At 41.3% G+C, this 17,444-nt stretch overlaps 1 protein-coding gene across 2 annotated transcripts in view; it reads right to left on the bottom strand.

Moving 5' to 3' along the window:
- The window catches only part of NAALADL2 (N-acetylated alpha-linked acidic dipeptidase like 2), a 395,312-nt gene that overhangs the window by 282,852 nt on the left and 95,016 nt on the right, over positions 1–17,444 (bottom strand). The window contains exon 1 of one of the 2 annotated variants that reach the window (XM_063167293.1): positions 14,749–14,911. The exons of the other annotated variant lie outside the window; for it this stretch is intronic. Within the exon in view, the coding sequence (XP_063023363.1) occupies positions 14,749–14,791 (43 nt within the window). The 5' untranslated portion in view covers positions 14,792–14,911. Of the gene's footprint in view, positions 1–14,748; positions 14,912–17,444 lie in introns of those variants that run through there. 2 annotated transcript variants of the gene reach the window in all.

Consider the following 17,444-nt stretch of genomic DNA (forward strand, 5'->3'; position numbering starts at 1 on the left):
CCAGCTGGGTTTTTTCAGCACTAGCTGCAAATGTCATTTTTGCAGTTAACCATGCAGAGCGTTCCAGCTCAAGGCAGAGCCCTCTGTTGATGCGGTGGAATGGAAACCAACAGCAGCACAAAACCAGGCATTTCTGTAACACTTCCCACCAAAATAAACACATTTCTGCTGCTTACTGGTGGACAGGAGGACGAGAGCAGCATTCTAGGCCAGGCAGAAAACAGGGGGTTCCTAGGTAAGCACAAAGTCCCATTGCAGATCTGGGTTACTGCATCTTCTCTTGAAAGGTTTGAGATGCCAGTCATTGAGTTTCTGACCAGGGGTGAAACCCCCAATGGACTGAGCCCATCATCTCCAGGTATTTCCATACCCTGGCAGCACTCACACTGCTACTGAGTGCTATTGGTGCTCCTGACAGATTCCTGGTGATCTATCAGCAGTTTATTCTCTGATTAAATGCAAGGCAGCCAGGCAGCAATGCAAATTAGTAAGCAGGAAGAATCATTAGAAATTTGATTCATTATGGGAAAGAAGACAATAATTTCAAATAGGACTAATACAGTAGTTATAAACACATTTTCACTATGTCCTAATTTCAGTTAATTATACAAAGACAAACTCTCTAGAAAAATTAAGTTTTGATTGGAAAAAGGGAAACTTTAATAATGGGTAAAGGCAACATCTGCAGGATGTTGAGCTTTTTCTTAAAAAAGACTGACCTTATTAAGTAAAAAGTGCATTCATATTCATATGGAAGTTGAAATCTGCCATTAATGATTTAAGACTAAAAGCTAATGGGGACAAAGCTGAGTACATAAAATCGAGCAATTATACAGTTATAATTGTACACAAAATGACTAATATGATAATGTTTGTGTTTAATAACATGATATGGATACGCTGTCACAATGACCTTAGTAAATCAACCATAGGCTATTCTAAATTATTTCTCTTTGGATCCTTCTCCCTCAACACCCAACAGCTCTGCAGAGCCCCAGCATCACTGAGTGCAGCTGAAAACATCAGTTACTCTTGCATGAAATTGAACTTTATGAAGAATAGGAAGTTACTGATGATCTCCAAATTCAGAAGTATAATAGAAATGCTTATCTTTATACTTGGCATAATTTAAACATTTATACACTAGTAATTTAAAATGGCTGCAATGCCTCATGGTTACGGGGTTTTCAAACGATAACTGAACAACCCAGGAACATTTAAAATTCTGCTTTTTCAAATGGGCTTTCTCAGCATTCTGTTCCTATTCTGCTCCGTGGAATACAGGATTTTAATTTTCTCCTATTACAGTAAGCAATCATGCCTCTATCAGTTTTCCATCTTCACAACAGATGTGCCTATTCAAAGACCTCAACGTTCACTTCCCAAAACAAATACCAAAGTCAAACCAAGACAAAACAGAAAATATGGCCAATTATAACTTTTAGCCCATATATGCCATAAAAAAGAGAAAACAAGAAGAAATGATTGCTGTAAACAGCCAGTCAAACAGAAGCACTCCAATAGGATAAACATGACCTTTTTTTTAATATATACAATCAACTTTCCCTGGAAAGCCAGACATGGGTCAGTGGGTGGACTGGATACTCCCTCTTCCAATCTGAATGAGAAATACAAACAAGATAAAGTGAATTAAATGAAATGCAGACAATTTTACTGCAGTCTTCCAGAGGAAGAATTCAAATAGACTGTGATTGTCAGGACAAATTTGTTAAAAAGATTTAGCAAAAACTTAGCAAAAAACAAACACGTATATTTGTGCTTAAAATGCCTGTAATCTATTGAAGCATATTATTGCAAGTCAGAAGTTTTAAAGCCTGGATTCAGTTCAAACCCTCATTCTCAAAGATTTGTGTTTGCTTATCAGATAAGAATTTCCATAAAGGAAAAGAAGATGACCATCACAAAATTTCAGTGGGCTATTTCACATCTGGTCAGAAATAATTTAAATTTACCAGCTGGGTTTCATTGCCTCCACTTAGGACCTGTCTGCACTCAGAGGCAGGGAGGATGAAATGCCTGAACACAGCCAGAGTCCCACAGCCAAAATAAAAAAATTAAAAAAAAAAAAAGAAAACAACACAAACTCTACTTTTTATAAGCCTGAGTTTTGAAGACTGAGATTTCATTTGGACTGAACTCAATTACTCAGACTTTACCAGAGTTGTGCTGCAAACTGAGGTTGCTGCATTTTTAAAACCCTGACAAATATCTATATACATGAGGCTGCTTCATCAGCAATTTTGTTTCTTTTCCTGGGATGCTAAACTCTGCTGAAAGAAACCTCATTCCAAGACTTCAGCATATCGAAAACTCTAGTTCACTTGCTCCCAAGGCAGTTTATTTTCTAAAGACTGGTACAAAATTAAACAATAAATTAAATCTGAGTACAAGTTCATGATTTGGTTTAAAACACATCTGTTTCTGAATAAACAGAAAACCCTTTTTTTTAACTTTTGTTAGAAAACATCTCTTTTGAAATATGAAGGTGATTTTTCTTTCCTGCATCTTTTAGCTTTGCTGTAATTGCAATAAAAGATGCAATCCAGTTCAAATGGCTGCAGCTAACACCAAACTCAGAGGAAAAAAAAAAAAAAGAACAATCCAAGTATCTTAAACCCAACAGCTGACAAAGAGACAAAAGCCAGGTTTTACTGGACCTTATCCTCACTCATTTGGAGCACAGCAGGAATCATCCACGCTGCAGAACTGGGACACAAACCTTAAATCCAGCAAAATGTTTCCTTTTGGTTGGCATTAAAGACAAAGCAATAGACAGAAATAAAGCTACAATTTTACATAAATAAAAGAAACCAGGGAACGCAATACCCTGAGGCTACATCTATCTAGACACTAAGACTCCTTTTGGTCTCAGAATCAGTTTGATTTTTCCCTTGCTTTTGTGTAGATTTAAAGAAATAAAAACACCTTTTTCCACCTTTGCAGACTCTGTTCAGGAAAGGTTTGTTGAGCAAGGTGGATGCCTGGAGAAATAATACGATTACTGCCTGTGGATGTACCAATAACTTCCTAGGTTAGGAGCACAACCATGTATTGGAAAGGGAAAACACATGAACCCTAAGTTTTTTAAAGGTGAATTCAGTAGTAAGATAAGTGTATAAACAATGGTGAACATTAACCACTGCTCCTGTGTGTGCAACCACAGAGCACGTGCACCAAGTGTTGTACAGCCCTCCCTGGCTGCTCTGCTCATCTGTCTCTGCCCTGGTCTCTGGGAGGTTCTGGGTGCTCTGAGTGCTCCTGATTCCTGGGAAATGGCTGCAGGCGAAGCCAGATCACTGTGTGCCTGTGCATGCACACATTCCCACCCACCACCAGGCTCCCAGTGCCTCCAAGATGGATTTCAGGTCACACAGATCAATTAACTCCTGTGCTGATGGATTTCAGGTCACACATCAACGAACTCCTGTGCTTGCACCACCAGGCAAGGCTGGGACAGGATTTCCAGATGTGTAACCTGGAATCCCTCATCTTCAGCTGGAGAGTGCAGTGGTGAGGGGCACACTGGTTTATGGGCCCCTGAGATGGCCCTGAAGGGTGTGAAAGGTGCAGTGGTGAGGAGCAAACTGGTTTATGGGCCCTGAGATGGCCCTGAAGGGTGGGAAAGGTGCAGTGGTGAGGGGCACACTGGTCTATGGACCCCAGAGATGGCCCTGAAGGGTGTGAAAGGTGCAGTGGTGAGGGGCACACTGGTTTATGGGCCCCTGCGATGGCCCTGAAGGGTGTGAAGAGTGCAGTGGTGAGGGGCACACTGGTTTATGGGCCCCAGAGATGGCCCTGAAGGGTGTGAAAGGTGCAGTGGTGAGGGGCACACTGGTCTATGGACCCCAGAGATGGCCCTGAAGGGTGTGAAGAGCCACCTTCAGCAGAGCCAGATGCCAGCACCTGCTGTTTGCTGAATCCAAGACACCCAACACTGCAGGATACAGCTTACTTTAAAAATACGAAATGCAATGATACCAGAATAAACAAAGCAATACACTGCATTTCCAAGCCAAATTTCAGCTTTCACACTTAAAAAAGACTGTGTTTGCGATAATATTTGATTAAAGTAAATTTAGGGGGGTGGATTTTTTTCCCCAAAATGTTTGAAATCTTACAGTACTTAGGAGTTCCATGAGTCAAACAAATACCAAATCATTATGCTAGATAAACTTCCATCCTCATTAAAAAAAAAGAAAAGAAAAAAAAAGGAAAAACAAACCAACCTACAAAACCCTCCCAAAATTATTCCTGCAAATACTCAAGAATTCATATACAAAGCAAACAGATATTTGCATTATTAAAGGAGCTGGAAATGCCATAAAGCAGAAAAAGAAACAACACTGAAGTGATTACAGGAAACCTTTCACTTCTGGATCACCTCTGGAGTGCGCTTAGAGCTACTTAGACTGACACTGAACTTTAAAGCACAAGATAAAAAGAAGTGTTCACCTCACTGCTGTCCGCTGGGCACTGAAGGAACTAATCCCTCCCTCACCCAGAAACCTGCCCTGGATCTTCCACATGGCCCAGCATGGAGGGAACACACAAAATTACATCCAGCTCACATTCCAGCCTGGTTTATAACCCTATGATTAGCACAGTGCCCACGGCGTTTGGGATGTACGGCCAAGTGGGTGTTGGCAAAGTCTGTCCTGAAACAAGGGCAAGATGGAAACCTCCTCCTCCCTGATTTGAGGCTTCTATCAGTGCAAAGGGAAGGGGCTGGTGATGCCAGGCTTCCTAACTGACCACAACTGCAGCACAAATGTTTGCTGGGCAAATTATCACACTCATTTGGCTCCTCGTTCTTTCCCAACCTTTCACTTCCCATCCTTCACGGAGTTTTACACATCCTCTTGATTTTTAGCTCAGCTCGTTCAAACCCCACCTTTTGCGCAGGAGACCTTGGGTTTTTTCCATTTCATTTGAACACTCTGCTCTACTGATAGAATTGAGCCAATTAAAGCCACAAAGGCACTTGTCAGTAGTCCTTGGGATATCGATATGGTATTTACCTTCTTAGATAAAGGCACTTGAGAGCTATTGACAGAGTTTAACCCTGTGCTGCCTGCAGAGCACAGGCAGCTCCTGCTGCTGATCTCAAATGAGATTTGAGGGGAAATGTGAAGCAAGTTATTTGCACAAGGGGCAACCCAAACCAACAGAGGAAATCTGCTGTTCAACCAAAAATTGAGAGAAGTCCTTCTTTCTTAGCCCATCTGTGGCTTTGTCTCCAGAGTACAACATGACACTGAGATTTAATGGGTGCAAGCTTCCACTTTACTCTCTGCCTGTCAAAAAGGGCCTCTCCTTGCATGTAAACATCCCAAAATTCAGTGGCAGACATCTATTCTTAGAGCAGACACCATGCTATACCAAGCACAAATTCCCTCCAAAGCAAAAGCCAATTAACTGCATGTCTTACAATTTGTTAAGAAGAAACAAACAAACAAAAATCTCCCTAAAGTTTAATTGCTTTTTAATATAAAATCTTTACACTTTTTGCAGACGATTATGTTATTTCACAGTTTATTATAAAACATTTTCTGTTATCAACAACTGAAAGTTAATAGTTTTCTGGTGTGGTGGCTGGAGTGTAGTAACTGCAGTGACACACCAACATGAATTTTAAGTTCCTGCGTACGGCAGCAGTACTAATCTGACCTGCCAGCTAGAAACAATAGACAGAAAAATCCAGGTATATAAAAATTAGAGCTCACATTTTCAAGGTATTGAGCTTCTCTTGATCACCAAAATAAATGGTAGAACACATAAATGGCAGAACTTTCCTGGGGTACAAGGCCTAAATAAATGGCTAAAGGGTAACTGCAGGTCTGGGTTCAGAAGCTGTTGGAAGCTTTTAGAGAGAACTAGGCATTTCAATGGTTCCTTTTCCCTGTGAAAACTGCACACATTTCACTCTTTTTAGAAAATGAAAGCGGACAAAAAAGTATTATTCAAGTTCTGCTAGGGCTCTTCAGAGAACACAAAATTGGGGACGGTGCAGTGTTTTACATTTTGCTGAGAGGGCTCTGCAGTCAGATGGAGATGCCACCTTGGTCCTGCTCTGTAAAGTGAACGCAGATGCAAGCTTTGATTTAGACATTCAGTTCTACATGAAAACATGTAAGTCAGAACTTGCCACAGAAATCCTTCAGAAACCACATGGCTGCTCCGTGTCCTTGAAACAGCCACAGCTGTCTGCCTCGCTGAGGTCCATCCCAAAAAACACCTGACGCTCACACAACACATTTTGTCTCTGTGTGCTCTTAATAGGCTTCCGTTTACCTGCTGGAGTGCAACCTGTCAGCCTGGCCACCTCAAATGCCTGCAAGCCTCAGTGGTATTTGTTTCTATCCCTTTTGCTCAAAGCCAGGCTGAGTGAAGTCAGCCAGGAGGGTTTGAGCATCAATTCGCCACTGGCAGATACTCTTAGAGGGAGAGATTTCCTGCTGGAGAGCTGGCAGCAGACACCACAAGCTGCCCCTCTGAAGCCAGCTTTGTCCTAGTTTGCTGAGTTTACTTCTTCTGTAAGAGGTCACAGTCACGTGCAGAAAGTTTGAGAAACTTCAGATGCCGTGTATCATAACACATGGCTCACCACAGGGTGAAGAAAAGGTAAAAATTTATGGCTCACTACAGAGTGAAGAAGGTAAAAATTTATGTAAAACTACAAAGCAGGAAGGGACAGAGGTGCTCCCATCCCTTGCTCTAACTGGGAGACAAGTACAGTATTTCTCAGGGGAGCTCTTGGGAGTCTCCTTCACACACACAGCACCTTCTAATCCCATGGTACAGCTTTACAAACATCCTTCCTTTTAATAGCAATGCTTGGCACTAAGACTGGGTTCACTGTACTTCTGCACTGAGCCAGCCGCACTCGTTTCTCTCACATTCCTACACAATTCCCTCCTTGCTTCAGACACCTGGAGGGAAAGCACAAAGTGCTTTTGGCCCCCCAGGCACCTGCCCAGCACTGAGAGATTCTGTTATTTCTGTGTCCATGGTGAGCTGCCCTTGATTGTCTTTCCAAGGGCCAGTTCTTTGGAGCTCTCCAACCCATTTTCCCCTTTGTAGCTCCAATTCTCCTGGCCAGGGAAAACTACCTCTCATCTGCCTCAAAGCAGTGTCTCCTCAAAGCCCATTCTGGACATGGGAAAAGAAAGGAGCTTTATGCTACCCTGCCTACAAGGACACCTGCACTGGAGTTTTACTGGAGTACAGTCTGTATTTGCAGTCACCTGAAACTCTTTTTGGGGATCACCTACCATCAAACCTCATGGATCACATGCAGACCAAGCACCAAACAACACTCTTGGCTCTAGGCCTAATGTGGATTAGAAACATTTCTAGTTCTGTTCTCAGTACATCTTGCTTCAAAATTCCAATTTCCCAAAAGCTTTTCCTTCTCCTCTGCATCATCTGAGTAAGAGCTCACTGTGCCACACAGCCACTGATTTCAGAGCAGATCACAATTTCTAGCTTACTATTTTAAGTCTGACTTGCAATTTTTACACTAACAGTCATCATCTAACAGAAAACAAATGCAGAAATAAGGTTCCAGCCATTGTCTCATCTGGCCCTTGAAATTATAATTCTTCCACAACAGAGAAGTTAATTGAATTCCAATTTTAAATGTACCTCTAAGACAAGAAACACACTGTACACATTACAGCATCCCATGGTGAGAAAGAGTCTTTGATAGAATTAGAATTTGCTTTCTTGCATCTCAAATGCAAATTTCTCTGGAGATAGCTAAAAAAATCTGGTCAGAAACAAAAAACTCTTCAGCAGTAAAATATTTTTAGTACATAAACAAACCAAAATATTCTCATTTGCATATGGTGCATCTTCATCTCCTGTGACATGTTTTATTTTTATCCTGTATGACAATGCTACTGACAAACTAAATAACCAGAAAAAGCAGGCAACATTTCTGATGCCAGATGCTGAAGATCAATAGCTATTTCCCAGAGTTTATGGCATAATTAAAATTTGTAACAGGAATAATTTTCTCTTCAGCCCCTCAGGCTAAGTCTAGAATTATTGACTAAGTCTAAGTTATATAGTGTAGCATTTGTTATTATGTTTATGGATAATATAAAGGATTTTATGCTTTTTACATGTAATCTGGTAAGTATAGGAACAGTAACTAGGAAAGAATTCTCTATATCAGGAAAGCAGGAGTTACAAACAGGCATGTTTGTTGTTCAGGCATGCAGAGGACAGGGTTTATATAATTATCTGCTGGTTAAGCTGCGCTCCAGTTTACAGGAGGTGGCCACGATGCCCATGAAGTGCCAGAGAACTGAATTTCAGTCCCTCAGAGCTCACTGTGCCTTTCCTCCATGGAGGGGGTGCCAGGTTCCAGAATCACTGGAGCAATATATGGTAATCTAAATTAAATTTACTGCCATATGGGAATGGCTGTATATTTATAACCCCAAGAGTCTGCCTATGCCTTCCTCTACCCAAGGCATGCACACAGCAGAGAAGAAGAGAGGAGAGTTGATCAAGGACAACTGCACTTCCATAAGGATGGAGAAACCACAGTCCTGCACAACCATCCCATGGCTTGGGTTTTCTGTAACTATCAGGTCAAACAGACTTGGTTTATAAGTGAAAATAGACGTATTTATTTGCTATCAGCCCTATAAACTCATCCCTGGGCAGTGGAAGAGTAACTGCATTATTTCATGCTCGTGCCTCAATCAAGGCTAATAACAACACAAACCAAATTAAACCCTCCTGATACCAGTGTAACCCCATTCATTGCATTTTCACAAAGAAAGCAAAACTAGAAAGTTGGTAAACATTTCTGCTGATGAGGCACAAGAACAAATACAGTCTGACTCAGTCCCTCTTTGCAAGGCTAGCAGGAATAAAATGTGGTAAACTTAATTGTGTTATGAGGGCACAGAAAATCTGAGCATACACAGACAGCAGAAATGCCATTTTTTAAAGCACTCCTTGAAGAAAAAGATGAATATATTTATAAATTGACAAAGCCAGCTATTATGCCTAGCACTATGGATTCAGAGTAACATTTGGGCTAAAAAGCACAGCTCCACTTTCTGTAACTGTTTCTACAGGGATTGATTTAGTTACCTTTAGCTTATGCTTTTTGTTCTTCTGAATGCTAAGAGAGCTTCAGGATATGACCAAAATTCAACCAGAAACATGAAACTGGAAAAAGGCAGAAGCAGCTGCAGCAGCACTCCAAGAGAGCTGACCCTTGGCACCAGGCAGGCCCAGAGGTACCTGTGGCTCTCCACCTACTGAAACACAACAGTGGATTCTAAAACACCCAGAATTTTAAAATTTGAGTGAAAAACCCCAACATTACATAGAACATGAATTTTTTTTCAAGAGGGAAGAAGATGGCAAGTCTCTTTGAAATTCGTTGTTGGTTCGCAATGATTTCCAGCTACTTGCCTGATGTACATGAAGTCAATCTTACTCGCTTCTCTGATTGCTGACTAAATGCAAAATGAGCAGTTTTACAGTTATTAGTCTCAGTTCTATATATCCTATAACCAGGAGACTAATTAAGAGATCAGGCCTTGAGTGGGGCAGGAGGGAAACAGAACCAACCAAATCAACCCCCCAACACAAAACCAAACACTCAGGGGAAAAAAGAAGTTCTAAAGACCTGGATCAGAACGACATTGCAACAAAAACCCAACTTCACCTGTCTTTAAAAAACCCATCTCAAGAACTCACTGCAAGATATGACAGCATTTAGGACACTGCTCCACTGTGCTGATGATCAGTAGAGATGCTGTTTTTTCAAGAAAAGGAAAAAGACAAATAAAATAAAACCTCTCACCATCACCACCTTTTCCACTAGGACTATGGAATGAAATCCCTGTATAGAGATGGAAAAATTTCCAGCCACTTCCAGAAAACTTCCAGTACTTGAAGAAGGAGGAAAAAAGAGAGCTTGTCAGGGCCTGCTATGAATGCAGAGCACTCTAGTTTATGAACTAGCTCATATCTGCATAAGAAGTTTACGTAAAGCCAGGTTTCCTTTGCCTGAGCTGCTCAGACCACATTGACATTCCCCCCGCGCCAAGCTCTGCTCTTTGCTTTTCTCCAGTAAGTGACTGACTTTCAGAAAAAGAGGTGCAGGAGCAGCCAAAACAAACATAACCCTTACCACACACACTGAACAACGGTGTATTGGGGGAAAAACCAACAACTTCCCTTGGATCACTTCCCTAGCGTGGCAAACACTGAATGTGACAGACCCTACTGCTGACAAGGGCTCATTCCTACATTTGGTAGCATTTCAAAGGTTAAAGCAGCTTTATGAGGAAAAGTTTTCAAACATTTTGCAAACACGATCCTTTTGCTGTACATCTACTATGTTTTCAATTTCAGTTTTATTTATTGCAGCAAGATGTTGCTATCTTGTTTCATTTTCAGGCACACATATTAGGATGCAATCACGTGCAACGTACCTTTAAGAACTGGAAAGGATTGTGACAGCAAAACAACAATAATACCAAGCAGATTGGAGCTGAAAGTCTTGGGCTTGACATCCAGTTTTGTGGTCAATTCTCACCATTGCAGACAGATTCCCTCTTATCCTGCTTCAATTTATGCAGTTTTCTCAGGTTTAATATGCTTATATTAGTGATAATATTTATGTAGAACTGAAGTCTCAACTCCTGATTTGCGAGCACATATGAACTGGGAAATGAAAGCTAAAAAAGCCCAGGAATTCCTGTGATAAAAGAGTTAAAAGCACCCTGAAAATGTTCAAATGACTTCAGCTGAAGAAAAAAGAGTGCTCTGTGCTGTTCCAGCTGCTGATGGCTCTGCGGGACTATTTAAATCTTGTATTTTTCACAGCACCAGGATAGTGATCAGAACATACTTCTCCAGCTTTCTAGATTCGCCACTTTGAAATGAAAGTCAAAAATCTACAGGAGGCAGCAATAAAACGAATTATTTTAAATTACCTATTGTTACTGTACCTGGTTGGGGAATAGAGCCAAGCTGTGCAAGAAATGCTGTCACAGGAAACCCTTGCTATTATCATTCAAAAAGAGCCAAAAAGGGACCTGGTGATGTTCTGTCAGTGACTGTCCAGAGAGAAAACCTCGACTTGCAGGGCTGAGGTCATCCAACAGCAAGGGGAGAGAGGAAGCACTTTGACAATGCACCTTCAGAATTGCCACCTTTTGTTAGAGAACCCCCAGTTAATAACTGCAGCTGATTACAGCATTATTTAGAGCCCTGCTCAAAAACACAAACCTGAAAGGAAATTGTTCATGTAGCCTAGGAAGCTGGGCAGACATGGCAGCCAAGAAGCAAGAAAGACATTTGAGACTGAAATTTGCTTTCTGGGGCATTGCCTTCTCAATTCCCTGTGCTCCATGCAAGCATGCCAGGATCTTTATGTAGGCTCTTGATATTTTCCTATCACCTCTCTCAGCAAAAAGTAGTAGCTGCTTCTTTCAGACCTCGTCTGTAAATATTTCATGAAACTACATATATATTGATCTAAAAATCAACATCAGAACACAAGAACAAACCCTAAGGAACACACACTCGAAGCTCATCCAAAGCCCAGATTAATTACAGAGGGAATCTGAACTTGCTGGGAACTGCTTTTAGAAATAATGCAGCTGTTTAATAATATGTTTATATTAAATATATATATATAATGAAACCAGTTATAAAAATGTTTAAGTTACATTAATAAGCAGCACATAAGGGAGCCCTGAAGAAAACCCAAATTTTCTATGATGTTTTATTAATAATGCTTATATGACTCCCCTCATTCTTGCTCACTTACTTGTGCCTCTCAAGAACCAGAAGAACAAGCTGCATGAACTTGAACTTCTCAATTCAGCTCTCTCCTCTGTGGGCCAGAGGCAAGCATGGATTACACACACTTAGCAAGCCAGCAAAGCTGCTACCATCATCTAGCAACACAGTACAGAGTAAAATCAATTACAACTCATGTACAATGTCGTCAAATCAAAAGTTACACTAATTGCATCTTGTGGGGCTTATATTGTCACATTCTCCAGTAAACAGTACTTAATTCATGGGAAGACTGAAAACAACAACTCGTGTGAAGGGAACGGATCTTGATTCTAAAAGCAAAAAACCCAACATCGACAAAAGAAGGAAAAAACCCAAACCACCACAAAAGCACAAGGTACTCCTGGTGAGTTTCAGCGCATTTCTGAAGGGCTCCCAGTGCACTGCCTGCACCAGGAATCAGCCCATGGCTGGCAGGCACAGCCCCATTGTTCAGAGCTTTGCTCTTTTCACTTGTCACACCCCGGCTGCGGGAACGGGGCGCTGAACCACGGCCAGCAGCAGCAGAACGACCAACAGAACGGAACCAAGAGTTAATTTATTCTCTGGGCTTACTGCACTTGGTGCAAAACACAACTGCTGTGACGGCAGAGTGACCTTATATTTACTGATTGACCAGATGGCGAGAATTACTGACTTATGTAAGCCCCGAGCCTCCTTCCCCATCTGACAGCGGCTGGGGGAAATCAAATAAAGGGCTCTGCACAGGCTTTAGGGCTCCAGCCTCATCATCACAACGCCATTAGAAGGAAATGCTGCAGGGAAAGGCAAGGAGGGAGCAGGACTGAAACCCTGGATTCTCAAAACCAGGGATTTTTTTTTTTCAGCAGAGCTGAAGCCATGGGTACAGCAGAGCAAGGAGGTTTGTGCACCTGCTGCCCAGGCCGTATCTCTTTTGCTAATGAATAAGTGAAGCCAGCCTCCAGGGCTGTCAATCTGGCACCTTTAGTAATTCACACAAGCCTCAAAGTTCTCTAAAAATAAATAACATGAAAAGGAACCCAAGTTGTCTCACTAGCAGTGGTTTTGACAGGTTATCTTGAGTAATGTTAATCTTTGCACCTTGCTTTCCTTAAAAAATGCCAGTTGAATCACCAATTATTTGGGACAGTTTCTAAAAACAAGCACACATGGAAATAAGGTTGATGGCGACTGAAAAAAATTACACTGGGGGTGTGCATGTGTGTTTTGCATGTGTGCACACACAGATTTTTTTTTTTTTTAAAGCCAGAATTACTGTGCAGCCCTAATTCTTGTCCCATTTCCATTAGTGCAAATCAAGAGGAATTCCATTTGAATAAGCTCACTTAGGCTAATGGAGAAAAGGCGCAAATTAAGCCAGAATCACAATCATAGTTCCCAAAAGATCTGTATAAAATACAACATGCTTGAAAATATTTTCCATCAGTTTCATTCGTAGATTATATTGGCAGGAGTGAAATAACTCCTCATGGACAGCACAAAAAATAAGACTGGAGTTAGACTGGACAACCTTCTGAGCAGCAAACCCCTGTAACCACAAGTCAGGTCCTGAATGAAGAAAGAGAGGAAGAAACAATACCAATTCTTTCATTACCATGCCTGAAATGGCATTTAGACCTGTACAGCATTGAATATTCCTGCTGCTTTACTCAATATTAAAATATGGATCAAAATCTAATTTGCTGCCATGTATTTTCTGGATCGTTCCTACATAATTATTAACACACAGAAAAAAAAAAGAGAGAGAGAGAGAGAGTGAGAAAAAGGCAGTGGAATAGAAGTTCTCTGTGAACTAAACCTGCTCCAGCATTGATGGAGTTATTCCCTACAAAATATGGAAATCTGAGACACACATTTGAAACCCTGGATTACATGCATGCATGCATATATAGAATAACTTCAAGGGAAAAATAATAACACATCTTGTCACTGACTAGAAAGTTACCACTTCAGCTCTCAGAAAACCTTTTGAAAATTTTACAATGGTTTAAGGATTCTTGCAAAACACAAAATAGACACAAAGCTATATCCCTTGTATGCAGAGCATGAGAAAGAGGCCAGGAAGAAACTGGTAAAGTCAAGCAAAAGAAAATCATGGGCTGAATGTCAGGGGAAAAAAACCCACTGAATGCTAAGAAGATAAAATAATGGAATAATTCCCCAGGATGATAATATTTTCTGGGATGTTAAAACAGCCTGTTGAAAGAAAAAAGGGCTACTGGGAAAATATTCTTTCTCAAAGCAAAAACTTGACATTAATGTTGCAAAAGAAGGACTAAGCAAGATTTATGAAGTGTTGCGTTCAGGATTCTACTGAAAATTTAAAACACCTAGGACAGAATACTCTGTTCTTACAGTTAGTCACACAAGTGCCCACAAGGGCTATTTTGCATGCATGTGTTGGTGTAACCTCAGCACAACCCACAAAAGGAAAAAAAACACAAAGGCAACAAGCTGAAATAAGGCGCGAATGCTAAACAGAAACAACATCCTTCATCTCCCTGCATCTGCCATGCCCTGCTCACATGCAACAGGCAGGAAATTTGTGCAAAGCACTTCCTACCCAAAAAGCATTTGCAGAAGGTTTTTCAACGAAGCTACAGAACAGTAACCTCATCACCCACAGATCACCCTCAATTTAAAGCAACCTTATTGACAGTACAGCGCCAAATGCTGACACGATCTTATCAGACCTTTCCTTGCCCTCCCAAACGCAAGCAGTGGGTTATTTTAAATAATGCATTGCAGAGATGAGTGATGTGGATTTCCTCCTTTCCCCACACACATGCAAGGACAGGTCCCCTCGCGTGGACACGCAGCGCAGCCGGCAGCAGAACAAGCTCCCACACGCAGGGCAAGGATGCCCCAGAGCTGCCGACAGCACAGCATTCCACGTGTGCCTACCTGGCTGGGCTGCACTCGCTGCACTGGGCTCGTTCTCCCCCATTTCCACTGAATTACAAACTCCCTGAGCTGTTCCAGCCGGGGGACGTGTCTGCCGTGCGAGTTCTGACCTCCTGACTTTCCACCGCGGCGCGCGGTAACCCTATACCTGACTTTCTTCTGGGAATAATCAGTATCCTGCTTCCTGAGCTCCCTGGGCCTGCCTGACCTGTTTCTCTATAAACTGACATCATATCCTTTGATCTGCTTTGATTAACATGTGCTTCGGGCAAGGCTGCTTTGTCTCCTCCTGGGCTCCCCACCCTCTCCTTTCACTTTCACACAGGTTGCAAGACGAAGCGTTGCTCTGGTTCGTGGCAGGTGTTTGGCACAAAATGCCAAAGACCACAGAAAGTTAGCAACTGCTTTTAAAGAACCTCTGAATTTGCATTTTGCAGAAAATCTAAATGCTAACTAACAAACCAGTGTTTGGGATGGGAACTTTGCAGCTCTCCACCAAAGAGAACAATGATTGCTGCCAATGCAGAGCCCCTTGGCAAAATCTTTGCAAAGAACCTCAAACCCAACCCACCCTTCCCGTGCCTTTTCCCAAGGATTATCCCCAAGGAAAATGCTCTCCTTCAACACTGCAATTTCAATATTGTTTTGATTGTTTAACAAAAAGGGCTTCTAAACAAAACAAAAGGTTGTTTTGCTTGTCTTATCCTCCCTCTCCAGCACAAGGAGATAATCTTATCCAGCCACACTCCCAACTGAGTTACAAGAAAATATTTGCTCTTTTCTGCCACGTAAATCAAACAACAGGTGTCTGATACATTTGTAATCAATTTGTTGAAAAAGCACACCTGTCTCTCTGCCTTCAAAGTTAGTTTTATTTCAACATTTACATTTGCAACTGCCAATGACAAAAATCAAAGAGAAGACACAGCGTTATTTTAAAGGAACAAAAAACAGCAATTTAAAAGAGGTAATTAGCTCTCCCCATGTTAATCTCCATCTGGATTACACTCAAAATGGTCTAATCAATAGCGTTAGAAAAGTTTTGTAATCCAGAAGCAATTAAGTCTGTTTTTAAAACTAAAATGTATTGTTTTTTCTTCTTTTTCTTTTTAAAGTATTGAAACAGAAATACAGAGGGTAAAAACTAGAAGATGGGCTTTTCAAGATAATTCAGGCTAGGTAAAGCGTACTTTTCAAGTAAAATTTCTGAAACAAGCTATGCTAATTCAAACAAAAATCTCATTAAAGAGTAAGAACATCCCCACCCCTCAAGGTAAGCATCACATAAGCTGAAGTAAAAGAAATTTATGCCCTGAGTTTTGCTATAGAAGGTAAATCAGACAACCCCCAAACCTCAGTCATCAGAGCAGAGAATTCCAAAAGAAGTTTTCACTTGGTTCACAGAAATGAAGGCATTTACAAGAAAATGCTCATGCTTTATTCTTGTCTGATTATTACATTAGTTGGGTTAATTCTACTGCTCCACAGCCAGAAAAGACTCTTTACCAAGAAAACAAAGAGAGAAGAAAAATAAAATTAGGTCTGAAATTCAGCCTTTTACTATTTTATTTCTGTTAGCTTAGCTAAGCTATTGCTACGTATTCCCCCATAATCAGCTCCTGGCCCAAAATCTGCACTCAGTGGTTCCTACAATTCACCAGGCTCGAGCATCCTGCTGTCATTTACTGCCAGTGGGCTGAAGCTGCCCCTGGCCAGCTCAGGGTCAGTGCAAGGGGTGAGGCTCCAGCAGACACCTGCGGAATCTCCCCAGCTGCTCCCCGACTTCCAGCTCCAATTCTGAACATCATCTTTGAATTAAATCACTGAGTTTTCTGTGGAAAGTGCCAGCGAAACATTCCACTGAAACATCCGTTCAGTGGGTGGAGGTTTTCAGTTCTAGTGCAGCTTCCTCTGCTTAAGGACCAAGACTAAATGAAGTTATTTCGGTGCGCAAAGAAAAGAGTAAGAAAGAACTTTGGTGGCTTTGTGTTTACTTCAAGAGGGAGAAACCAAAGTGGTCTTTCCTGAAAGCTTCTGTTAGGACAGCTACTGGACAACAAGCGTGCAAGAACACACACTGAGCCTTTATTAAAGGCTCTATGTCTGTTCATGCTTTTCAACCAGATCCCTATTAAGAAAAGAGATACCTAAGTTAACAATCCATTTCTGGGGACAGCAGAGGAACACATTCAGAAACTTCTCCTTGACCACCAGACTTGGCTAATTCAAAGATTTGGGACTGAGCCTCTATAAACAAACACGTGTGGGTTGCTCTATTTTTAATACATGCTTAAGAAAAGCAAGTTTATTTATCAGTGACTTTCTGCACTGCAATGTAAAATATATTTGATAATTAACTGATGAGAGAAACATCTAAAGCATTTCTGCCCTCCCCAAACCCAAACTGCCTGACTCTTGAAAGAGAAATCCTTAAATAACCTATGTTGGTATTACTTCTAAGCATGAAAAAAATCACAATGATTACTTTTTACCCTCACTGCTATACTCCATGAGGTGTCCCTCCACCCCCATAAGGAGAGCTACTCATTCCAAAGAAAATGGAAGTCTAAGGCTATATATATAAATAACTCCTCTCCTTAGCTACTGAGTACCAGCACTTGCTTCAAGAGTAAGGTTTTGATTTTAGGCTTTTAGCACCTACAGAAGGATTTTGTAGTTACAGTTCTAGCATTTTC

Source organism: Melospiza melodia, chromosome 12 (assembly GCF_035770615.1).
Source record: "Melospiza melodia melodia isolate bMelMel2 chromosome 12, bMelMel2.pri, whole genome shotgun sequence".
Taxonomy (NCBI): Eukaryota; Metazoa; Chordata; class Aves; order Passeriformes; family Passerellidae; genus Melospiza; species Melospiza melodia.